General features: G+C 38.1%; 3 protein-coding genes across 4 annotated transcripts; 1 reads left to right on the top strand and 2 right to left on the bottom strand.

The window, feature by feature from the left end:
* The first annotated feature begins 417 nt into the window (after positions 1–417).
* LOC147854108 (uncharacterized) lies at positions 418–1920 on the top strand. Its single transcript, XM_087331868.1, has 3 exons — positions 418–843; positions 1406–1490; positions 1686–1920. The coding sequence occupies exons 1-2, from the start codon at positions 540–542 to the stop codon at positions 1471–1473; spliced, it is 372 nt and encodes a 123-aa protein (XP_087187994.1). The 5' UTR covers positions 418–539; the 3' UTR covers positions 1474–1490; positions 1686–1920.
* Positions 1921–5471: 3551 nt separating this feature from the next.
* LOC147854107 (putative glucuronoxylan glucuronosyltransferase IRX7) lies at positions 5472–9285 on the bottom strand. Its single transcript, XM_087332124.1, has 4 exons — positions 8575–9285; positions 7815–8200; positions 6841–7085; positions 5472–6292 (listed from the first exon to the last, which is right to left on the bottom strand). Exons 1-4 carry the CDS (start codon positions 9128–9130, stop codon positions 5830–5832), a joined length of 1650 nt encoding a protein of 549 aa, XP_087188250.1. The 5' UTR covers positions 9131–9285; the 3' UTR covers positions 5472–5829.
* An 8721-nt stretch (positions 9286–18006) lies between these two features.
* Positions 18007–25082, bottom strand: LOC147854106 (putative E3 ubiquitin-protein ligase LUL2). 2 transcript variants are annotated; one of them, XM_087332474.1, is made up of 4 exons: positions 24918–25082; positions 19161–19585; positions 18488–19070; positions 18007–18345 (listed from the first exon to the last, which is right to left on the bottom strand). In XM_087332474.1, the coding sequence occupies exons 2-4, from the start codon at positions 19517–19519 to the stop codon at positions 18238–18240; spliced, it is 1050 nt and encodes a 349-aa protein (XP_087188600.1). In that variant the 5' UTR covers positions 19520–19585; positions 24918–25082; the 3' UTR covers positions 18007–18237. The 2 variants fall into 2 exon arrangements, with proteins under 2 accessions (XP_087188600.1, XP_087188601.1); XM_087332475.1 differs by having other exon boundaries at positions 19161–19582; positions 24918–25080.
* Between the last annotated feature and the right edge of the window lie 673 nt (positions 25083–25755).

The following is a 25755-nucleotide window of genomic DNA, read 5'->3' as shown; positions in this document are numbered from 1 at the left end:
CCGACTTCGAGGGTGAGCCTTCAACGAGAGGCCTCTTCCCCCTCCGATACTGACTCGCACAAGCGCATACACATTGGACTTCGTTTAAGTAAAGCTCATCTCCGGTTTATTTATTTTTCCAAAAGAGCGTGTGTGGTAGGGGGGCGGGCCGGGCCACATATGCTGGTGTCGCTCAGGATTTCGTGCCCGATACGATGTATGCAGGTAGCGCGCAGTATGCAATGATCAGTTTGTTCCTCCGAGCGAATGTCTTGATTGATACATTGAGAGGAAGTAGAAGAAGGTCAGGTGTGAAACCGCCCAAGTGTGTGAAAAGCATTCTCTATAAATAAGAAGGAGAAGAAGAAGAAGAAGAAGAAGAAGATCAAAAAGAAGAAGAAAAAGAAGAAGGAACAGAACACAGAAGAAGAAGAAGAAGCAGAAGGAACAGAACACAGAAGACGAAGAAGAAGAAGGAACAGAACACAGAAGAAGAAGAAGAAGTTGAAGAAACACATACAGGTACAGGTACGGGTACAGAATCTGCCACATATAGCCTCATGGCTGTGAAGAGTAGACCCTTCTCATACCTGAACCCTAACGCCCCCCTCTTCGTCCCCGCTGCATTCCTGGAAGCTGAGGATTTCTCGCCCGAGTGGTGGCGCCTCGTCCACACCTGCCCCGCATTCCGTGAGTATTGGCTCCGCGACCGCTACGACTGCGGGAACGATGGCGAGGACGTACTGCTGGATGACGTGGATGAGCTGGATGCCGTCGATGACCTCTTGGACCTCCAGGCCGACCTTGCTGAGATGGATCAAGCCGAGGAAATGATCCGCTCCGCCTTGGAAGAGGGCATTACAGGTCAGATTCTGAAGAATGTATTATCAAGAAGGTCGACTAATCTATACCATATACATACATACATATCTGTGTGTGTATATATATTTCAATGATATATTTGTGTGTCTGCTTAGTTGCCTTGTACATCATACATACATATACACATACATACATACATACATACATACATACATACATGTGTGTGTGTATGTCAATGATATATTTGTGTGTCTGCTTAGTTGCCTTGTCTGGAGTTAATTGAAGGCCTTATATAAGTAGATGATTCCTAACATTCATCGATATGTATGAGTCAGTAACTGTGTTGTGTTTTTGTCGCTCAGTTAATATATATATATATATATATATATATATCGATAACCTTGGTGTATGTAGCATCTATTTTATGCTGAATCCAAGGTCCAATCATTGATATTGCTTGATCATTTGGTGTAGGAAGTGTCATGTTTCCTTTTGTTTTTAAAACTTGACACGTAAGGTTCACCATTGCATTAGTGTACAGTTTTATGATGGGTTTATACTCTTTTATAATTGGATTTTAGTTGTTGAAATGTGCTTGCGACAGGTGCGCTTGATGATGGGGTAGAGAGTGCCGACAGTTTGGTGAATGATCTGAAGTCACTTGATATTTAGTAGGTTAATATGATATGGTACGTGCCTGACAGTTTCATGTTGTTGTATCTTTAGTTTTTTATGTTGGATATAGTCCGCTCGGTTTATCAATAGTCATCAGTATTTATGTAGCTTTATATAGTAGCAACCTCTTTGTTTTGCCTGTAGTATTTGCTGTATAATTAATATGTACTAATAGTTGGTTCATGTGGCTTATGATGGTGGTTTTGTAGCATTACTTCTCAAAAATGAATTCAAAATGCAAATTGCTTCAACAATTACTCCGAAAACCAGACCAGCTTTGATTTCAATCAAAATGCATGAAGAAGTAATTTGGACCCGAAATTGGGGTTTGAATAAACAGATTGAAAATTGGTGCAGGATCCTTTATTTTGTGCACATACGCTGTTTTGGCTATGCCTTCAGTTTTTTGTTTGAGATCCACTGCATGGCATTTATAACAGTGGGGGGGGGGGGAAGCTCAAAATGAGAGCTTTGTGTAGAAAACAAACAATTGGAGAAACTGTAAATTGAAAAAGTAAATCAAATACAAAAACAAGAAAAGAAAGAAAAGTTAAGTGTAACTATTCGCATTGGGTTTGTTGGTTGTTTCTTCTTTGCAAAATTATTTACTTAAAGTGAGGTGTTTGGTATTATACTTGAGAGGGTGTAGCTCATGTTCATATGGCATTTTGTTTAAATTTGTGAATTCTGAAAACACATTGTCTTGTGTCGGCCAGTATCCTTGATTTACATTCTACATTAATACCTTCTAGGATATAAAGGGAAGAGTATATACCTTAGTTGAGTTGTATAGTTTGCTTGAAGGTTATCATGAAGCCCATCTCTCAAAATATGTTTCCAGTTGAGTTTTGGTACAATACACAGCAAAATAATGCAGATTTTGTTTTGCTGTGTTGTTTGCCATTATTTGGTATTGTTTCACACGCTTTGTGTTAAGCATGTGGATAAGCATGTGGATGTCACAGTGTTATCCAAGTCAAATCCATTTTGAAGTTGAATAGGAAATTCTAGTCAGGCTATGTGAAAATGGCCATGATGTAGGGAAACAACCATATCTATGAAGGCTGATTCATACAAACAATGACAACAAGATCTTACTGGCACTTTACCTTTATACTTTAAGTTCTGATCATGATATTGGTATATTAGTTTGGTTCTGTCGCCAATCTACTTTGGTGCCCACAATCACAATAAGCTCCTACTTTCGATTAACCTTTATTCTTCATTTCTGAACATAACAAGGGACAGTGCAGACCCTTGGGTTCAATTCGAATCTATTTGCTAAGACAGAGACCTTTTGTTCAGGGCATTAGCATTTTACAATTTACTATTGCGAAAATGTTGTGTTTATGCTAAGATTGTAGCCTTTCTCAATGTTTAAAAGCCCAAAAGGCGAGTTCTTTTGGCTATTTGGGTATAGCTTCTCGAATCTGTCATACTTAATCCATTTTAACAACTGCTACCTTATTTTATTGTGGTGGGTGGACACTTTTTGCATCATTTGTGAAGTCATTCAAATTCTCGATTTGTCTTGCACCAAAATTTGGCATCCATCCTTCCCGTATTGCAATTGCATGGACACTAAATATCTATTTCTTTTGCAACCTATCTCGTCTCTTTTGCTTGAGATTCATCAAGTTGAAACTATGTGTAAGATAGGATTTTGTGTTGTTAGTCACTCATATTCACCAAATTTTACAAGACAATTTGAACCGGAATCAACACATTTTTGTCTTTCCTATTGTAATGGAGATCTATGACAACTCCAATCCAAAGTTGTTGTGCATCGTTGGCATACCTCAACGATATGTGGGTGCTTGTTGGGGACTGTTATACCATTCATCGTACTCTTAGGTCTTCTTATAGTTGGATATGATATGGTTCAAATAGCACATATTCTTTTCCAAGTGATTTGTGATCTACTTGCTAATCTCCTATTTGTTTCTTCGGATTTTGTTCACTCATCACACAAAAAATCCTCTCATTGAACGAAGTATAACTTATGACTGCCTTGTCGTTCTTCTTAATAATGTTATTGCAAGGTTTGTTTTGTTCCCCACCCATACTCTTAGCTTTACTTTGATTCTTTTGTGACCATTGTTTTGTTGCCATGTCTAATTGCATGCATATTTAATGGTCATATGCTATTCTTGCCCATGACCAAACCATAAATAATGTCACCATCCATATAAAAGGTGATGTGATCATTCTTCCCATGTAAGTTGATTACCCCGTTCCATTAGAGATAAAAGGAAATATTCCTCTTGTCATAATTTAAGCGTCTTTTAATCAAAAAAATACGACCTCTTTTTACTTGCCATCCCACGATATTTCGAGAAATTGGACTCACTCATCAATTATCGCCAGAACAGCTATTTATTCTCTCTAAGTGAGTATGGGCTAAATAAAAGAGTTTGTGCTTTAATTTCACATCATGTAAAAAGTGCTAGTACTCGATAGCTTTTTTGGTGTATCAATCACAAATTTTGAGAGAATATATTAAAACCTGGTTACTTGGTCAACTCCTTCATTTCATTACCTAAGATTAGCTCTAGGTGAGGAGCATTGATTATCATGCAATGGACATGCACTAATGCTCACGAGTCACAACTACAAGTTACAAGCTACATTGTCCACTCTATACTTCCCCGACTCAGAACTAGATAAACAATGTGTCCTTGTAGCACACAATGGTCCCTTCAAGGCACTCGAGGTTTTTCATTGTGACAAGGATGGAAATGCTCTATTTATTTATTATCTCATAGGCACATTTCTATGGTCTTCCATCCTAGCGTCTTGACACTTTTGCTTTTTAAATGAAAACAACACGTTATATACAAACCAACCTTCACAAGTTGACTTCATGAACCAAATTTGTGGCACAAAATGCTCATATTAATCAATAGCTTTGTGTATCCATGCACACATTTATCTTTATACTTGTAACTTGCAGCCCTCATGGTACATGTACATATATTACTAGTAAATAGAGTGATATACGCACAAGTCACGTTAACAATCATGCCAATCCACACTCATCCTTTGGATTGTTAGGCTTGTTTGCATGGAAATCATTATTTTTGCCATGCTAAACATACCCCTACCTCTCCATATTTATAACAAAATATTTCCCCCACTAAATGTGAGGTCATTGTTCTTAACAAACATTTGGATTGAGCTACACCAAGTAGTGATGCTATTTTAGTTAGAATCTTAATGAGATTCGAGCATCCATGCCATCATTTTTTGGTCCTTTAAGGAATTCAAGCCGAGTTATGATGATGACCGATGTTTTTCTTCCGAGTCAGATGGTGTTTTCAAAAGCAGAGATTTATCAAAAGGGTTCCATTCCATGTGTGAGTATAACCAACCACAAAACATCTATACAAGTACACAATTTTTAGACCAAACTCTTGAACCTTGAACATACAACAAAGCACATTAGTGCACGAAAAACTACAAGCATGTCACGTTACAATATTGAGACATGAATAATATCAATGAACTGATGACCATCAAAAAAAACTTACACTGGTGTATATCAACACCATTCAACAGCTTCCATTTGGCCCTTTCATTATCTTCCACTTGACCATGTATACAATTAACACTATGGCAATGCACAAATACACACATTGGGCCTTCAATGATCATGTGGGAATTTGATAACATTGTCCTTCTGTTGCTCATACCTTCCTTCTTATAATCACACAACCCAACCTTTGATGCTTTGATGCAAAACTTGTATCAAAGAACAAAGTTTACTTTAGCAATCTGTTTTGGTGCATTCAAATCGCACATTCCATGCGACAGTGTGTCACTCATAGTGTTTGATGGCCTTTGCTTAGTCAAGGATCTAGAAATATTTTCATCAAGTGGGCCAACACTTCAATGAAGCCTTTGATGACAAATTTTACAGTTAAACATTCAACTGTTTTTGAGAACAAGTGAGAAATTTTGGCCACTGTGTTCTCTCCCAAAGCAAGGGCTCCATGTATCTAATCAAAATGTTTATATATTATGTATATGTATCACTTACATGGCCCATCCTCAAAAGCGCTTCTTTGATGTGTTCTTATTTGCAGACTAATCATGCAACAAAAAATAGCACCACTAACTTCACCCAGGAAAAAAAATCAGATAAAAATGGATTCCTGACCTATCTATTAACAAAGCAATGTAACTGACTGACTAACTCCTTGCGAGTAACAATGGATTTCTGATCTAGTTTGCTCCATCTGGGATGATCATGGTAATGGTTTTACTCACTTTACTGTCTTGGATAAATAAGCACGAGTTTAGAAAGAATTTGGATGAATGTATATAATGATCTTGTATGAAATCAATCCTGTTTTAAGCAGTTAAGTATCTATTTGAGTTGCTGGTGTTGAGCCTTCTAGACAATAGCTCAAAAACTTGCCATGTCGCATCCCCCTTTGTGATGGGATCCATGTACAACAAAGCTTTTCTATACTCTAGATTCCATAGGTTTTGTTGAATGTCAGTCAGGTTAGTGGTTGAAATCTTGTTCAAAATCTTGCCCAACTTTCCCACGTCTTTCTCTGCCACACTAATGGAAATCTTTGACCAGTCTATTATGTGTGAATAGGGCAGTATAATCTTATCTGCAATGATGACAGGAACACATCCAAAAATGACTGATTCGACAATTCGAGGACTCCATGGGGCCCATCCAAGAGGGCACAGGCAAAATGTTGACCTTTTTAACTCTTCATGATAATCTGGTGATCTTGTCCTCTCAATAAAAAATCGATGATTGTGTCGGAATTTTTGCCATATTGTCGATCGAATGCCCCTGTTGACAACAAATAGCAAGAACAATAATTGTCAGCAAAACAGAGTAGTCATTAGAATGTTATGGGTACTGTAATCAGTGACAACCATGGAAACATCTTTCTAATGCATTTCATCGATGACAGTAATATTCACGAATTCATTCATCAAAACATTCTCAGCCAGAAGTTTCACCCAAACTCCTTCAAAGCAAGTTTCCAATACTTTCATCAACCCAGACATCATTCAATTACATTCATCAGCTCAGACATCAAGGACAACATTTAACTACATCCTCAATGCAGGCATCTTTCTGATACATTTGTCAATCGCATCAGATTTTTAATACGTTCATCCATTTCAATATATTTCTAGCAAATTCATCCATGCTAACATCTTTCTACATTAATTGATACCGTCATCTTTTTTATACCCATTAAAAAATGCCAATATCCTTCTGATACACTCATTAATGCCAAGATTGTTTTAATTCATTCATCAAAACATCGATTCGAAAAAGAAGCTCTACCTGTCTAAATCAAGAAAAGAAAGTCTGACTTCTGTACACACCTGCTATAAATTCTACCACTGACGTTTTTCGGATGAAGTTCAATTTTACCACGGAAATAGGCCCAGATATTCCTATGCTGCTTCTCTGGAAGCCATTCTGTATCAATTGAAGAAGGAGGCACAAACGGAGGGATTTGTATAGAGTTATTTGCTTGGCAAACATGGTGATTAGTTTGCCCAAAGGTCTGCAAAATTATGGACTTCTGAAGGAAGCTCGGAATCCCTGCTGCAATAGCCATGTCTTCCTGTGAACAATATAATCAGAACAGTAAGCTGAAGGTCCAAAGCATTCAATTTTGAAACCCAAGGTAATCTTCCACTTAAACTTGGCATTCAGTCATGAAAATGTTCAAATCCGAATATAGAATCTCAAATTCCTCTTCTTAATCGGTTCAAAATTTATTAGCAATCAATCAGCTTCCACAATAAACTTGGAATACAGTCATGAAAACTTTCAAATCCAAACATAGAAACTCAAATTCCTCCACTTAATCAGTTCTACATTTATTAGCAATCAATCATGAAACCCTTCTGCATCAGCTATGGAAGCTTAAACATATCTGCAACATTTAATGCAAGCCATAAGTCGTAGAATAATACTAGGCTTCGTTTGAATCCAAAAATGGGGTTTCACATTTTATCACCGGCTCCAACAGCCAGCTTAATGCAAAATGCCTTAATCTTCAGATGCACACTGGCGCAGAACTAGGCATAATGATAATGGAACACATAAGCCAGGTCATACAAGGTCAAGCATTGTATAAATACATTATACAAGAGTTAATAAGACATCCCCACAAATTATGCATGATATATTTGAAAAAACATAAACACAATGGTGTGATCCTAAAGCTCATGCACATCTCGCCCAATATGTTTGCTGTTGCGTTGCTTATAGGAATTCTCAATACGTGCACACTAATAACAGATTGAGCAACAATGGAAACAACATAAGGAGTAAGGAAAATAACTACCATGGTGTGGAAGCATGCTCCATAGTCATGAGTAGCAACAAAGATGTGGTCTTTTCCTTTACTTCGATTCCAGAAGGGCAAATCATGAGACACAAGCTTCACCGCTGATCGCATCAGTGAGCGAGCATGACCTAACGATGGAAACCCAGTGGATGTATTGAAGTTACACGATAAGTAAAGTGGCATGAAGAAGAAATCCGCTTCTGATGGCTTGGATGTCCTCACTGAGCTGTTGAGTAATCGCTTATGGATCGCAACTTCTGCTGCAAATAGATGGTTTGCGCATCGACTGTCGGTTAGCCAATCTTCATTGAACCTTGACGGCAAGTCATAAACAAAGATCTTCACGTTGCTGGTTAATCCGAGAGGGTTTGAGCTTAATATAGCTGCATAGAGAGAACACGAATCAATTGCAAGTGATTAAGGACAAACTCATGCAACACATTTTGTCCCTGCCAGTAATTGAGAAATCGATATAAAAGCAGTGCAGCGAAAGATGATTTCAATCATGATGTTCCAAGAAATTAAGAAGGGGATTACATAAACAAGATGAGCCAACGCAGCTCGCAATATTTGAAAAAACAAAGTTAACATCATGATGATGCAATGAGCAAAAGTAATAATCAACCGATCAGATTTTGCAAGGAAAAAATAATTAACCGGCAAGTTTTGGCTAAGCATTTGATCAATAGACAAGTATCATAACTGAGTATATATCAACAGGAACAATTCGTTTGAAAACAACAATGATAAGGCATACCGTCATTGTCTGCCACAGAGGTTTTGAGAAGGGAATGGTCTCTCTGGTCCTCCATCACCACCACCTTGGGACTGAGTTTGCGAGCAACGAAATCATGCTCACGATCCAGAAGCCTTTTTCTTTGTCGTCTGTTTGATTCATCAGAAGAATCTTCAGAAACCTGCAGAGCAAGAGGTTTTATAGCTTGCAAAACGGGAGGAATTAACTGCACTGCTTCACTATTTGTACTGTACAAGCAAGGTAGTTGCCAATCTGTGCTTCGTGTCATGATACAGAGAAGAAGAAATAGAAGAAACGATGAGAGTATAAGACCTCCTTTCGCATAATGAGTAGTGTACGATTTCCAGCACTGCCTAGTGTAATTCTGTGTGTTGATGTCTGATAAACAGACTCCTCCATTAGTTCGAGACTGTAATTTGTTCATCAAAGGCTTGGAGGATTTGGATGGAGACGACAACGACATTTCATGAGAATCCATAATTCCCACTAGACCTTGCCTGTCTTTGAGAAATCCTCCTGATCGTACAACATTTCTCTCTGTGTTAATCATCCTCATGATAAAATCCGTTCAAAACAGTGAATTCGCACACAGTGCATGTGCAGGTGACGATTTCTTTGTTAGTCCAGCGTTTAATGCAATCAGCACCACAGACGAAAGATGAAAGTGAAGATGTGAGCTAAACACAGTGGAGAGGGAGATATATATAGATATATATATATATATATATATATATCAGAAATTATGAGAGGTTGAAGGTATCCAATTGCCGAGGTACTACTGCCTGGAAGATAAGCAGAGAAGAGCTAGTCCTATGTTTCAGTACCACAGAAAAGGGAGGAAGGAAGGAAGAAGAATACAGGGGAGAGAGAGAGATGTGACAGAAATAGTGGAAGCTGTCGAGCTTTTGCATGCTATGGCGATCAATTGCTACAGTAATGCAGCAACAGGTTCTTCTTCACACTCTCTTAGCTTCGTCGATATTCCAAAACAGTTTCACCAACAGGTACGTATATACATACATATGGCAGAGAGACACTGGAAGCTTCCAAGCTCCTGCAAGACGCAAAGTTCAAAGAGTACAGTAGGGCGATGGAAGCTTCAAGAGCTTCTAGAGGTTACTAGTTGGAAGAGTCCAGTATACACCAAAAAAAGTCTAGGCACAGATAGAGAGAGAGAGAGAGAGAGAGAGAAACAATGGAAGCTCCGAGGTTTTTGGCAGGATGCTGCGTTCTCAGAGCAGAAAGGGAGGGAGAGGAAGTTCTGCTGATCGATCGATGGATCCTTTTGACGGCGTGCAGGCGCGTTATGAGAGAGGAAGAAGGAGATGGAGAGTTAGGGTAGGGTATGGAGGGGAGGGGAGGGGGTTCCCGAGGAAGGAACCACGCAGGAGGGGCAGCGCACAGAAGAAGAAGAAGAAGAAGAAGAAGAAGATGAAGAAGAAGAAGAAGAAGAAGAAGAAGAAGAAGAAAGGAAGGAAGGAAGGAAGGAAGGAAGGAATTCAGAGAAGAAGGAGGAAGGAAGAAGCCATGGAGCGCTTCCTAGGGTTTGGTTCTTCTGCAGGCGTCTGTCTGCACCATTTTTGAAGAAGAAGAAGAAGAAGAAGAAGAAGAAGAAGAAGCAGAAGCAGAAGCAGACAGACAGACAGACAGGCAGAAGAACGGTGCAGAAGAAGAAGAGACGGTTAATGGCCCCTCCAGCTGGATGCCAACTCGACTGCCGTGTCGGACCGCCACGTCACCGCCACGTCGGCAGCGCCACCCTCCACGTCACCGCCACGTCGGCAGTGCCACCCCCACGTCTCCTGCCACGTCGGACCAGCCACAGACAGCTGGCGGCGGGCCTCTGCCACGCCCGCAGCGCCACCCCGGCCAGCTGGCCCCCCCTCGGGGAGCGTGCCACGTCACGGAGGGGCCGTACTCACGCCACGTCGGCGGGGGAGGTGGCAGCGGCTCGGGCGAATGGGAGGGCGACACGTCAGCTCTGGCTGGGGAGGGCGAGAGAGCGAGAGAGAGAGAGAGAAGAGATGGGGTCCAGCTGGCGCTGCTGCTCCATCGATGCCAGCTCAGCACGCGCTTTACATTTATGTATTTATTAAAATCCTTTTTTTTTCCCACAAGAAAATCCAGATAAATCTTTTTTAGTTTTTATCGATTTATTTATTTATCTATTTATTTATTTATCTATTTGTCTATTTATCTATTTATTTATTTATTTATTTATTTATTTATTTATTTATCTATTTGTCTATTTATCTATTTATTCATGTCTTTATTTATTTGTTTGTTTGTTTGTTTTATTTATTTATGGATTTCGTTTGCCAACTGCATCTTTTTTTGCTGCGTGCCTTTTGCGTTTTGCGTTTTGGAAGATTCACAAGTCCATGCGCTGAAATCAATTTGAAAATCTTATTTATTTATTTATTTATTTATTTATTTATCTCATTTTATATTTCATTTATCCAACTCATTTTATATTTCATTTATCTAACTCATTTTAAATTTATTTCGTTTGAGTGCAAGAAAAGGAGGAGATCCTGCCAAAATTATTTTGGTCTTTTCCTCTCTCTTCTTTTATCTTGATTTTCCTCTCTCTTCTTTTATCTTGATTTTCCTCTCTCTTGCTTTTTCTTGCTTTTTTGGCCCCAACACCCCTTCAAAATCCATGTGAAGAAACAATAAACCAATAACTAACATACACACACACAATACTACCATCCTTTTTCTTCTTCATTCTTCTTCTTCTTCTTCTTCATTCTTCTTCTTTTTTCGATCGAATCCTTACCACTCAAAATTGTCCAATGAAAGCCTTTCGCCACAAATTTGTCCAATGAAAGCCATTCGCCACCTCTCTCTCTCTATATATATATATATATCTTAGGGATTGGAAAACCTCCTCCCGATGTATCACATGATCTCAAAATGCTCGCATTGCATGCGTGTGCTGTCAACAAACTGCAAGTTGGCGTTTCTGATTAGTTGTGTTAGGAACAAAAAACATGTCGTTGTGCTAGTCAGATGCCCTGCTAACACTATGACTTTTGTATGTCAAAATTATAGCATAGCTATAATATTCTGAGTCTGTAGCGGAAAGTCGTGGTTGTTGTGTGTCAATATATATGCATGTGTGTGTGTGTATCGTACATAAGTTTCGGCTACCTATTGTTTAGCACGAAAAAACGTTACCTGCATATACATATATTATTATTTCATCCCATTTGGGTTTGGTTCTCTTTTTATGTCTAGATCTTTTTCATTTTATAACTTCTACTTTTTAGGTTTCACTACAGTGTCTGTTCCATTCACTTCAACTTTGAAGGACCTTTTTCACAGCTACATCCACCTCGAGGTGGCACCTCGAAACTGAACGTTTTTACTCTGATCCTCTTCTTCTTCTTCTTTTTTACCCCTCGACTCTGACTCGTGATTTGGCATGATATCATAAAATTAAATGAAAGCAGTAGTGATGGTGAACAAAGTTTCAGATTTGTCACGACTCTTGCATGCAATGCATGAAACGATGATTTATCAACCATTTTATGTGTTTGCCCACTTGACGATTTGCAATTGTTTGATGGAAAGGTAACATTTTAATTGTGTGCTTACAACTATTGTCATAGATTATAATCCCAATAAAAAGTGAGAGACATGTGTATGAGTTGTAAAGAGCATTCATGAGAGTAGGACATGTGAGTGTATATTCGTACAATAAGGAGACAAACTAGATACAAGTTATAGAGATGACGAAGAGCATCGAAAAAATAATACAAATGAGACAAATGTCCTTCGACTCCACAGCCCATAACCTTTCAACAACCTCAGTAGCAAGACAAGACAAAGCACGTTCAACTATGTCCAAATAAGATTGTCAGTTGTATAATCTACTTACCTTTAGTTTTTATTTGCTTCCAACTTCGAAACTATCATGGACAAGTATGGATGCATGCTCTTCTTGCTCATGAACACTACCTATACATGTTGAGGATATATAGGAAGGGTGATCGCAACAAATAAAAACCTAAAACAAGGTGAATGTTGTAACTATAATGACATTAGAAAAAACCAGAGCTTAATTCTCATTTTGACCCTTGAGCTTCAAATGTGAACTTCATTTCAAATAGGAGTGATGTGGCATTTCATTCGGCCCCTTGTCAAGGCTTTAACCACTCACCTCTTCAATGGTATAGACTAGATCCCTCTAGGCCTTGCCACTCTACCCATTTTTTAACTTTGGGTCATCCTTTAGTTGGCCCTTAAACAACCCAACCAATTCATACTATTCCTTGCCTATTACATATGCTACACAATATTCGCACTTCACATCCTTTGGATTGCCATTGTCATTTGTATAATGTATGCATGCCAAGAACAACAACACAAAACAAATGAGTGCGATAGGGATACAAAATTTTGGAGACTGCGTCAACCTATGACCAATGTCCATGTCACAATGACATGCTTGTATTTCAAAATAATCGAAGCATACGTGATGTGGAATATTATCCCTTAACAATTCTTATTCATGTGAGACCAAGGACAATCTCCAATAACTTGAACTTTGGATGTTGCAAGACCATGTGCCATGTTCATAAAAAGATTCCCCAACCCTTTCCTTGGACACAAATAGCCCATGAATCTCAACCACGATGCATGAATGTCAATATCACCACAAACATTATTGAATTATATGATTTGTGTATTTTTATGCCTATTGGAATCCACAAAGATATAAGCATGTTCGACCATTTCTCTTGAAGATTAGGCTTAAGTTACATTTACATAATTGCAAAATGGCCCATGTTAAATGAAAGATATTAAAAGACGGTCTTATATCTCTTTCAAATAAAGTTTTGTATATCTCAACATTAGAGTTCAAAAGGCCAATTAGCCTTGTTTGAAGAAATTAATCAAAATTTCAACATTTCTCTCAATATCAATGTTTTCTTCATAGCCTAAATATGAAAAATGTTTTATTTGTTGGCCGACCAAGTCATACCTACAATATCAATTGTAGATGGACAAAGTAGCCATTGGATCACATTGTAGACATTGGCAATAGTAGAAATGCAAATTTAAGCTCGTCAACAAAGTTAGTCGCGCTTATTCCCTAACAAGATTTTGTAAATATGGACATGCTCACAAGTTAACATAGTCTTATATGAAATAACAAAGGACATCCATTGCTAGCACTAACCCATGCCTTGGGATTGTGTCAGCAATCTTCAATACAACATAGATTAGAATTAAGAGTACAACACTTTCCAACGACACTTTCCATCACCACCACATCAGTACCACATTTGTATGAAATTGACATGAAAGTAGCATGTTTGAATTCACTATGCAATAGTGTTTTCGCTTAATGTATTCACTATGTCTTCGATTCAAAGATATAAAAAAGGATGTTGTCCAATGAGAAGTCTCACATTTCAAAGGACTCAAAGACACTCGATGGAGGAAAAAGCAATATTTTCTTGTGTCTTCACATGGAGCCCCACCATTTTATACCTTTTAAAGTGGATGAGACACCACTTATGTGTCCATTGGTTATGTATGTACTATGACAAAGAGAAGTGTAAGAAACTTGAGAGAGAGTTGCTATGGGTACGATGTATTATAATAAAAAAGTATGTGTGTTTGTTCGTGCGGCATATGTGCATGCATGCATGTGTATTCATGCTCATGAAACATTTATGGTGGTCGAAACATCTTTCAAGTTAGAGCATGTAAAGATATCATTTTCACATCGTTGCACTGCAAATAGACCGTGCATTTAATTAATCTATTATATTTGATAAATAGTACATGAATAACCATAAGATGGTGTTAAATGTATTGATATGCATTATCAAGTTTACACAATTACTAATCTAAGGATCAATTGCTCTCATAAGGATTTTCTTAGTTTCGTTGACATAAATCTTCTACAAGCTTTGTATAACATCAAATATTAGCATGTTTGATGGGATTGTAGCCTTATGTTAGAATGTGATAGAAATTGTTGGGCTCAAGATGTTGCAAACTTCTCAATGTACGTCACACGAATATCTTATTCTATTTTGTATTACTTGTTAGACTAGTATTATCTTCTCGAATACTAAATGAGGAACGAAGTCTAGCACATAATAAAACAAAAGCAGTTTGTAACCCAATATTCAAACAAAATGGTCGATGTATGTAGAGACTAATGTTTTAGGAATGAAGTATTAATGGTTTGTTTACATTACATTCTAAGTTTGGTGCGTTTCTATGTAGTGAATTCTCAACTTCAAAGATCCTTTGGAACATCTCAAGTTCTTTTTGCTTTAAGGATTTGACAAATCCTTGCTAGGCCTTGCGTTGCTTCATTGTGACAATTTGGACACAATATTCTTGGACAATGCCAATGCTTGCCCTTCTACACCAACATTAACGGTTGATTTAAATGTAGCTATGAGAAATGCTAGTCTAAATTGTTGCAAGGCCTTTGAGTAAGAATGCAAATAAAGAGAGGCAAATTTGTATCTTAGCGAAGATTTGCACATCCATGAAATGAATCAAAAGGGAATGGAGCATGTGTATGTCCTACCTTATTTCAGTGAAGAGACATTGTTTCAACACATGTGGTACTTAGTCCTTGCACATAACGAAGCATTGAAAAAGGTTACAATTCCATTGATTAGAACATCTGTAAGTCTTCCATTGAACAAAGGATGGAAGATTCCGGATTCATGCTTTTGCTAGACCGTCTTTCTGAGGCAAGTCTAATGGAGGATGAGCGAGGAAGTCCTAACCTAAATGAAGGAGTACCACAGGGATTCTCAAGAGATGAATTAATCTCCCCAAGGTAGATACTTAATCCACATTGTTTCTTTTGAACGTGTAATGCTAGAAGGCTTTTCCTTTGTTACAACTAATTTGTGATTGAGACTAGGTTAATTTATGGTCTTGCTTGATACACAAGTTATTTTACATTGAGTAGAGAGCTTCCATGTATGTAAATGAAAACTTACTCTATAACATTGTACAAATAACCACAAACTTATGTATGTTGATATGACACAAATAAGACATGTGAGTTAGCTACACCATATTCTCCCTGAATTGAACATCACAAAGCCCTTTAATGATGGAAGCGATCCTTCCCAATCGGCAATGTGCATTGATGAACTGAACTGACGATCCTCTAATTTGCTTAGCAAACTGAACATGCATTGACGAAAACTCTATCACCTCCAATACTTCTAGCTAATAATGATTTAGAAACTCACTATATCATCAATGTAATCATGGTTAGGGGGGATGCCAAAAACCTAGGGAGAAATGTCAATTATAGGGACCAAAGTTCCAAATTTTGATGTAATTTGCACTCACATTATTTGATCATCGCCACTATGCATACTATCATATTTTGAGGTCTATATGTTTAATAAATGCAAGTCAAAAGTGAATACTTGTTAATGTCAATACAAATCAAGTCCTCAAAAGGACACTAAAAAGGATATGTAGTGTGAGAAGACATTAAAAATTGAGGGCTTTATAGGGACTTTATTGATTTCCCGCGAGACATTGATACGAGTTCATTTATATGCACACTTTTCAATACGTACTCTCTTAACAAGAATTGGGATGTAGATGAAATAAAAAGAAGCTTTTTTGTAGATTTACACCAATCTCATGTGGATCCAAATAAATTGCACATGGTGTGGCATAGGAACAACAAGGACATGGGTCAAATCAAATTATAGGTCTTTCTTAATGTAGATATAAATGTGGAATACAATCAAGCAAAATTCATTGGGTCATGGTTGAATTTTGTTTGCAAAGAGTTGAACTTATTGTTGAATGTTCCCTACTCGTAAAAACCCTTAACTTTAGTGTAATATGCATTTGTAATACCAGAAATTAATGGTGTGGTTTACAATATTTCTTGTTGCAATATTTGAAAATCACCTCACATGAGAATAATCTCCAAGCCTAATATAATTTGTAGTTTTAATAGTTTAATTTTACCTTAAAAGTTTTGTGTGGAAGCAACATATTGATATTCTCATCTCTGAGCCAAATATAATTTATAGTTTTAATAGTTTAATTTTACCTTAAAAGTTTCGTGCTTAAGCAACATATTGATCCCGAATGTTTGAGCTACTTTACAATAAAAAAGCTCTAGCTATTGTGGTATCTAGAGTCTAGTAAATCATTTCAAATAACTATGGTTTATTACGTTCTGGGAGCAATTGCAAGGGAACAAAATTTAACTTTAGAGCAACCTAAATCACTCAACTATATATGCTCATGGAAGCGATTGCAAGGGGAATCCCCACCTGAAAATTCATGTACTAGTTTGCAAAGGTGGATGATTGCTAGATAATGATGAGATGCCATTGGTAACAAATACTTCTCCAAGCCAAGAACTCAATGGATGAAGGTTCAAACTAATGACATGCCTTAAGTGGTTGGACATAGGCATTGGTGGTTAAACAAGTTTTAAAAGGTTTAGACCTTATAAGAACTAGCCAAGACAGACAAGGCAGCAAAAAGTTCAAATGTAGTTGAAAATCAACATCCAACGATTGCTTATATTATCCAGCATGATGGATGAGAAATGAGTCAACAATGTTTTTTGCACTATACCTTGATAGTCACAACTAGACTAGGGTTTCCTACTGTACATAATGCTAATCTACCCTACTCTAGACATTGGCAAAGGAGCTCATTATGTTCGGCGCCCATTCCCAAGAGGAAGAAGAAGACCAAATCAGCAAGAATGGAGGACGTAATGGGAATAAAAACAAGCACTACCTAAGGGCAAAAACCATGCAATAGGAAAGACAAGAAATGCCCCATAACCAATCTGCAGTATGTTTACATACAGTAAAGTTCAAACTGGGAGTATTGATGCTGCATAGGTAAGAGCCAATAAAATTCAGTGACGGCAACCTAGACAAACACCATGGATTCATAAATAAGAACAGTTTTTAAGTCTTTCTATTCATTGACTTGTTAAGGAAATTACATAATTTCCCCATATCAACTATTATATCTCACACCTCATATATCCTACTTCAGAAAGATTACCATGGTAAACCACGAGCCAAATAGAGTAGAATCACATGAAACGTTTACCACAAAAATTACCAACATTCTACATTGAAAGTGTACAGATAAATAAAGAATCAGTGCAGAATAATTAAAGACAGATAATTTGCTTCTCTTTCTGCACTATTCCTTGATGTGTGGTACTCATTTCTTTGATAAAAAAATGGGGTCTTTATTTACATATCGAAACAGATGAACTGAAGTATTCTTTTATCTACATAGGAAATAAGAGGTGTAAAATACCTGAAGGCAAAGTTCAAGAACAAAACAGAAAAAGACAATAAAAATACCCTTTGTACATACATAATCTTCTCATTCTCGTTACAACCGTGTTATGAGAAAAAGAAAAATTCTAACTGTCAAAGAATCCTTATTGAGGTACACAAGCAGAGCTATACAACTGGATATATGGCACTTTCTTAAAATTTAGGTGAATAGAGCTATCTTGTCTGAATTTAGAGACAACAATAGCTTACTAATAATCTTACATACAAATTGCCTGGTTTCTACAGACCTTTAGAAGAGGTTCTGTTGAAAAGGCTACCACATTTTTTTTTACATGTGTGATTCATGTCTTTCTTCTACCCTCTATTTCTTTCTGACTTTGATTTTGAGAAATGACTCAACCTGTTGTCGGCAGATGGGACACTTGTTCATTTGAGTTTTGAACTCTTCAGCACATCCACTGCACATGCACTGCAAGAACCGAACAAGAGAAACACTAAAAATGGCTCACAGCCCATGGGCTAAAAAAAATAGCATTACCTTCATTAAGCGTTGCTAGTAATAAAGATAAGAAAAGAACATTGAAAAATGAGCTACCAAAATCATTATTTACCATGTGACGGCATGGCAATACAGCAGTATCTCGAGTTTCTGACATGCAGATGACACATTCCTTTCCAAAATCCTCTTCATCATCTTCAGCATTTTCACTTTTATCCCCGGCATTTTCAACTCCATACAATTCTTTCAATTCATATCTTACACCATCAACCCAAATAATCTGTCTCAACACCTGCACCTTGCAATCTCCATTCTCATTTTTCAAAATAACTGCTTCGGTTACCTGTGAATTCACAGACTTTGGAAGTGCTGCACCAAAATTCTCATTAATAACTGAGGCTCCTTCAGATCCTGCAGCATTAGTCTGAGTGTTCTGTTGAGAACTTGAGGTTCCTTCAGATCCTGAGGCATTAGTCTGAGCTCTAATTACTAAGGGACAAACCTGATCATCTCCTTCCTTCTCCAAATCAGCTGGATCATAACCATCCAAATAAAAGCCTGTTCCAGAAGGTTGCTTAAATGCTCGAGCAACACCTCTTTCAAAGGGTATTCTTATAGGGCTGAAAATTTTAGGAGAAAGAGGCTTGATGCTACAATCTGTTGCATCCTCCTTTGCAAAAAGAAAAATATTGAAGCTGCAGACATCACATGCAACGTTGAAAAATATTTACCTTATTTATCAGGACTTGAGATTCAAAGCTTATGGACACACCATCTCTTTTTACCTTCCTGGAGTTTCAGCATCGTAAGAAAAGGTGAGTAGATAAAACCCCGGATTTTCTGTATCCTTAACCAACTGAATAGTTCCCTTGTTTATGTTCACAGGATTACGTACAGTGACAGTTTGTTGAGGTGGATGAGATGCAGAAGGAGACGGTGCTGGAAATGGAGGCCGATGCCCAATGTTTGGATTTGGATATTGTTGGTGATAATAACCTGGTGGATACATGTGGGTCATGGCACCTGGCCTGTATTGTTGATACTCAACAGGAGGATAAGTTGGCTGTCCTGGAGGTAAAATATACCTTGGCTGAGGGTAAACAGGGTAGTCATTTCTCTGTTCTCTGCTAGGTCCACTGCCCATCAATGGTGTTGATTAAAGCAGTGTTACAGCCTGTCCTTCGGCACAGTGTTATCCTTAACTTGGCTACTGTCAGCAAACAAAGTGAAATATAAATGTGGAGAGACCATATATGTGTCTGGAACTATTTAGTTGATAAGATTTTCTTGAAGAGACCACAAGATCATACGTTCAACTGCTACATTTTGATTTGACATGTAAATTAGTAAGATCAGAATCCAACTGCATGACTGCCATCATAGTTTAGCAGCATTTTTGAAATGAGGAAACACAAAATGCAGGTGTTTCTTGATTTTGGACCCATCAAAAAACAGAGAAACATAGCACCAAATGTTTTGACTGTTTTCCATTATAAATAAACATATGTGTATAGATGAACCTGATATAGGTTTGAAACAATCACAGTGATTAGATCCTACACCAACATATTGTTGAAAAGGGAACAGACTAATGGAACCTTTCTCATATATTACTCTTTTGATGATAATATATGCTGTACTCCGATACTATCATCTTGTTGATGGCAACTGTAATGCTAAGTTTATGATCCTATGGTGTGCTTCCTGAAAACATTTACTTTCCCTTAAGATAAAGCTACAGTAGAATTGAATAATAGTTAAGTTTATGACATTATACTAGGCATTTTCTTGTTTCGCTTTACTTTTGGTTTCCTTATTTCATTTTGGGTATTTACTTGTATATATGCCTCTGTTTATTGTTTTGAAATGAAACTGTCAATGGACAATTGCAAATAGATACATATATATAGGTATATAAAGACACGTACATGTGTATTTATATCTGTGTATATATATACCTATAGATAGGTTAGGGTTCAGGGGCTGGTGTAAGTTTCGATTCGGAGTTGACTTATAGCATTGCTCAATTTGATCACCTCAATTTTCAGTAACTTTTGGTGGAAGGGGTCTAGATGGGGATCTTTTGCATCCACAAAAGACATGCAGAACATTTCTTTTTCTGATCTGGATTTTGACTTTTGACTCGGTTAATGTGTTTTGAAAGCTTGAACTCCGGTTTGATTTATGGGATGACCTGTTTGAGCACATCAATTTTCAGCATCTATGCACGAGATCTAGATGGTGGTCGTTTTTTACTATTTACAGAGAAGAGGACGTAAATATTTGCTTATAATGTGAGTATAACGTGTTAATCTGGGTGTTTTTTCTTTATTAGAAGAGTGAAGTTTGTCATAGCTTAAAAAATTGGAAAGGCTTCTTGGTGGAAAAGGAATCTAGGCATGCGGGTGTAGAGTACCATGTAGTTTAAGAATGAGATTATGATGGAGATAGCCAGGACATGGATGTGCTTGAACACACGAACCTTTGATGAAACCTTCAGGTTGAAAGTGCTGCCATGGTGAACCATATACTTAGCAGGTGTCCTCAGGCAGAGATTCTTAAGCAGATTCTAGTCAAGACCTATTTTGCCAAGCAGCCTAGCATTTCTAACTTTTGCAGACTTGTCTGTGATGTATCTGCACATGTGCCCAAGACTTAAGACGGGAAAAACAGATCCTATATCATGTAATTATTTTTGTGGAATCTCCGCTTCCAGTTAGAGATCAGATAGTGGTCGACAGACGCATGGTGTATCCATAGACACTAGGCCAGAGGGGTTCCCAACAGGCTGGGGTGTACGGTGGATCATCCAATACTCAGGTCTGGAATAGAGTTGGCCGACCAGAGCCTGGATCTGATTGCAATTTCACATCAGCCAAATTGGTGTTAGGATTGTACACAATTTCAGTTTGCAGTATTTGGCACTTTCCAGGACTGAAATGTTCCGTGGTGATGCTATGAGCTTTCCATTGGAAAAAGCATAATATTAGACTTGTGCCCAAGGTTATGTTAAATGAGGTGGTTTATGGTGATACTTTTGCTCCAACGATGTGAATGGCATTTACGAAGATTAAGGGCCACAATTTGTTGTGGCTTGCAGAAAAAGGTGGCTAATGTATCAGATAGATATAAATTCCTATTCAAAATACATTAACAGTATTGAAATTTTATGAGAATGATCTTTCAATGGTCATTGTGCTCTATGTGGATGATCTCATACTCACTGCGGAAAATGTTCCTTACATCAACAGTACTAATGATACTTTGCAAGAGGAGTTTGGCATGTGTAGCATGAGACTACTTAAGTTGTCTCTATGGAGATTAGGTAATGACAAAGATGCACTATTGTTTCCCATAAAAGGTAGGTATCTTTGAGATGAGTTGGAGTTGGTGCTTGTATCCCAGTCCAAACCAATTCAGATACAATCTCGCTTTGTTCGGGAGAAGCTCTTATTAGATGGAATAATTTCTTTGGTCTATTGGAAGATGGAGGACAACAGGGATGATCTCTTCCTGAAGACTCTTTCATTCAGTGCCACAGGAACACCCACTCCCATAATTTGCTTCACTTTCGGATCTTAGTGCGGATGTTACGAAAACTGAAGCTGATAGGCAGACCCAAACATTTGTTCCTCTTCCTGGTTATTCTATCTCTTCACGAGTAATTTGGATTCGTAACGCTTCATCACAATACGACCACCAATAAATAAATAAAAGAAATTACCACTAATCATACACTATGTTCATATAGAGAGTAGTATCTAGAAGGATAAGAGTAAGAATAGTGGACACCACATTAGGGACTAAAACATGGACCATAGACTCTCGCACTCAGGGAAATGTTTTACAAGCACAAATTCTAGCTAGTCCCTCTATCATATAAGCTAAGGTATGAAGCACCTACTTAATTACGTTCAACAGTCAAATTACCTGCTAAATGACTCTCCAATGATCATCCATTTGGTGCAACTTCCAAAATACGCTTTCTCTCAATTCTTCCTTAAACTTTGTTGATGAAATGACAATAAACCTTACATGGCTGCCCTATGGCTGAGAATTTCTTTTAACAGTCCCAAATTGTTTGAGGGTAGCACTAATATTAGCTCCAAGTGCTAGATCCTGGTTGATGTTAAATGAGAAAGAGTGCCCATGCATGTATCTAGTTGGGCATCTGGATATTAGAAAAGAATTAAGCGGTGGACACTATCACTAAAAATAATCAGGTGTTGAGCACCTTACTTATAGAATGGATGGACTAGCTGGGTTTTTTTTCCCAATGCTTTTGCTCGTAAAATAGTAATCCTTGATTATCGTGTATGGTTGGGGGTAATTTGCTTTATTTATTTATCTTCTTCTAGCTGCAGTAAATTTGTGTGCTACTTGTGGTCACCATTGACCATTTCGTGATGGTGTATTTCCTTCTTCTCCAAGAAGAAAGCTCTCCTTTAAGCATAAAGAATGGCGAACAATATACCTAGAGATATATAATTCCAAGTCTGAAAGAGAGAATCATTAGAATTAATGCCTTTACTCATGATTCCGAGGTGAAGATAGTTCGGAACTGCTTCAAGTGGAAACACACATAAGCAACCAGGTCAAAGAGTTCAATGAAGGCTACATTGGAGAGACTTAAACAGAAGCCAGCATAAACAATTGGCCCAAAGCCTCCAAAACACAACATTAAAGCTGACTAATAGCGGAGCTATGTTTAAGAAAATAATTAAACAAGAACAGAAGAAACTTTGTTCACTGAATCTGCCCTAACATACCATGGTTAGGGCTGAGGCAGAGGCTGGATTTCATGTTCTAATTCCTAGCACCTTGATAATGTACCCTAAACAAGACCACTCCAACTTTGCAATTCTGGGTAAGAGTTTAGCGAGTACTGAGCTCAGAGAAGAGTTTTAAGGTAAAAAAATCTGCAATTTCTGGTAACTTGCAAGCATATATCCACTGTAACAAGAAGAGCGATACAAGGAGAGTAATTCCACTTTCATTGAAATGAAAATTCTTAAGAGTAATAAGGAGCAAGGAAAAGTGATCCAATGTTGCAGGTGAAGAGGCCATAGAGGTAGATTTGTTCTTAAATAATGAAAGTAGATAAGATTAGGGGGGCTCAATGACATGCTCAATAACTTCTTTAAAAGCAGAGGTTCCTTCTAAATTTTACTGAAGAAGCAGAGATTTATGTATCTGTGACCATATCAATTATTGATGGAACAAGGAATGAGGAGGAAAAAGAACATTCAGTGTCTTCGAGCTTTCCCAAGATCTGATCATTTTCAATATTTTGGGACAACCCCTCTTCACGCGCTCACTACTTTGATATTAGAAGAGTTTATCTTGATCCTGTACTCCTTAATATTTTCCACTTCAAGGGAGGCGGAGAAACTCTTTTCATGTTGCTCCTTGTTAGAGCTGCTATTAGTAGATGACTATTTGCTTGCTATTTGTGGCCATTATGTGACTGTGCCTTATATCTCTTGATTGAGCAAGACCCTTGTTACTTTGGAATGTCTGGTAGGTTGAATTGAATATTTGATATTTTTCCCATCAGGTGACATTCTTATGTCTACGTGTGAATCCTCCCCTCTAAGGTGTTCTTCCTAGGCCATCTGGATTCCACATGTATAGCTTCCATCAATGGCCATTCTGGTGGAAAACAACGATGGAATCAGAAAAGCATCTATCACACAGTATGATCCTTCATCACCTGCCATATGACCACAGTGATCCCCTCAGAATTTCATGATCAAAACATATGGCTCCATCTCTCATGTTTGGCTTGGATTAATGGATTGTGATAAACACAATGATTACAAACAAATAGACCCCCACTTTGTAGAAGGAACCCCTTTACTCACCTATGCGTACTTCCAGAGGTAATGTTAACATTGAATTTATAGTTACGTCGTCATAAAATCTCTCAGCTTTGTATAGAACATTTATAAATTTGTTGTACTAGCATACTTCCTTTTCCATTCTTTCTATTAAGTTTTTCTTTTATTCAAATATTCTACTGTTGTCATTGGTCATCTTTGACTTTTTACAATACTGTTTTTGTAAGGGCCCAGCACATCTAGGAAATCCTTGCTCTTCTTATTTCAGATGGCAGGTATTCATATCTAGGAAGTAAATCCCACTGGAAACCTAGGGGACAATTACCTTGTTTTTGGTCTTGTAGGGATTTCATTGTTTCCATTCTTGACATGTGCGTGCACTTTTTGGGAGTTTCTTTCTGTATGTGTAGGACATGGTAGATCCTGTAATGGAAGCACAATGCACCGAGGTGAATCCTCGAAAATTAAGAGCTGGAGCTCTACCACGGCCAAATGAGTCATTTCCACAATTTTCTCACATCAAAGAGAAAACACATAACGTAAAACAAATTCCGCTAGATACTCCGCATGGTAGGTCAAGGAAAAACCTCTACTTAAGGTTCCCAGATTCCTTTCGCAGAGACAAATCCATGCTGCAAAGAAAGTCAAAAATCCATGCTTCCTCATCCAGATGAAGAGGAGGAAGGGAGGAAGAAGACAAACCTGGATGAGGAGACGAAGGCGTCAGTTGAGCTTTATGGCGGGGGAGGAGGGAGGGTAAGGTAAAACTGCTATCTATCTGGATCGAACGGATTCCCGGTTCTCTGCGGCCAAGCGTGGGCGTGCAGGTAATCAGAAACGGGGCGAAACGGATCGATCTCTGCAAGAAAGGAAGAGACAGACAAAGAGAGAGAGAGAGACAGAGAGAGAGACACACACACACACAGACTTCTGTGGAAAGAGAATGGCTCGGTGTGAATGGACCTTAACCCAAGCTGTGGAAGGAGGCAGGCCCGGTGTGAATGAACTTTACCCAGGACTCTCTGCTCGTCTCGGAGTTGAGTTCGCCGTCATATATGACCGCATTCATTCGCCTTGGCCGCGAATAATGTGCCGCGTCCTGTCGTGCTTGAAACCTATTGGCGGGATTTGGTTGGTGGTAAGATCAGAAGAGTGTCGTGATAGTATATATTTATTTGGGGATAGTTTGGCATATGTGCATAGGAATCGACAATGATACGATTTCGGCTTAACCGGGTTGGTTTGACCAAACCGGTTAAGCCTAAACCGGTTTGGGGGTTCCCAAACCTGAACCGAACTGATTCGTAAACTGGTTTAGTCAAGTCGATTAAGCCTTAATCGGCTTGGTAATCGGTTTAGGCTTAACCGGTTTGTAGCAATGGGCACGGTTTCAGCTCAAACCGAACCAAACCGTTAAGCCATGGTTTAACGGCTTATTGGTTCCAAAAAAAGTTTAATGGTTTGGTTTGGATTTTGAATAAACGGTTCGGTTTCGGTTCTAAAACTCGGGTTTATAGGTTGAGTTTAAAGGTTTATAGGT

The sequence above is a fragment of the Azolla caroliniana genome, unplaced genomic scaffold (assembly GCF_043228905.1).
Source record: "Azolla caroliniana isolate FFs.n. ecotype wild unplaced genomic scaffold, voAzoCaro1.0.p SCAF_16, whole genome shotgun sequence".
Classification (NCBI taxonomy): Eukaryota; Viridiplantae; Streptophyta; class Polypodiopsida; order Salviniales; family Salviniaceae; genus Azolla; species Azolla caroliniana.
The sequence above is the reverse complement of the archived record's forward strand: the minus strand, read 5'-3'. Positions and strand labels throughout refer to the sequence as shown.

Bases quoted from the DNA above. Each gene is read 5' to 3' on its own strand.
- LOC147854107 (XM_087332124.1), bottom strand. From the start codon at position 9,130: ATGAGGATGATTAACACAGAGAGAAATGTTGTACGATCAGGAGGATTT. The intron at 8,201-8,574 runs GTATGCCTTATC...CTCTCTATGCAG, and splicing joins CTCTGTGGCAGACAATGACG to CTATATTAAGCTCAAACCCT. The intron at 7,086-7,814 runs GTAGTTATTTTC...TATTGTTCACAG, and splicing joins GAGCATGCTTCCACACCATG to GAAGACATGGCTATTGCAGC.
- LOC147854106 (XM_087332474.1), bottom strand. From the start codon at position 19,519: ATGGGCAGTGGACCTAGCAGAGAACAGAGAAATGACTACCCTGTTTAC. The intron at 19,071-19,160 runs GTAAAAAGAGAT...TGATGTCTGCAG, and splicing joins GATGCTGAAACTCCAGGAAG to CTTCAATATTTTTCTTTTTG. The intron at 18,346-18,487 runs GTAAATAATGAT...CGGTTCTTGCAG, and splicing joins TATTGCCATGCCGTCACATG to TGCATGTGCAGTGGATGTGC.
- LOC147854108 (XM_087331868.1), top strand. From the start codon at position 540: ATGGCTGTGAAGAGTAGACCCTTCTCATACCTGAACCCTAACGCCCCC. The intron at 844-1,405 runs GTCAGATTCTGA...TGCTTGCGACAG, and splicing joins CTTGGAAGAGGGCATTACAG to GTGCGCTTGATGATGGGGTA.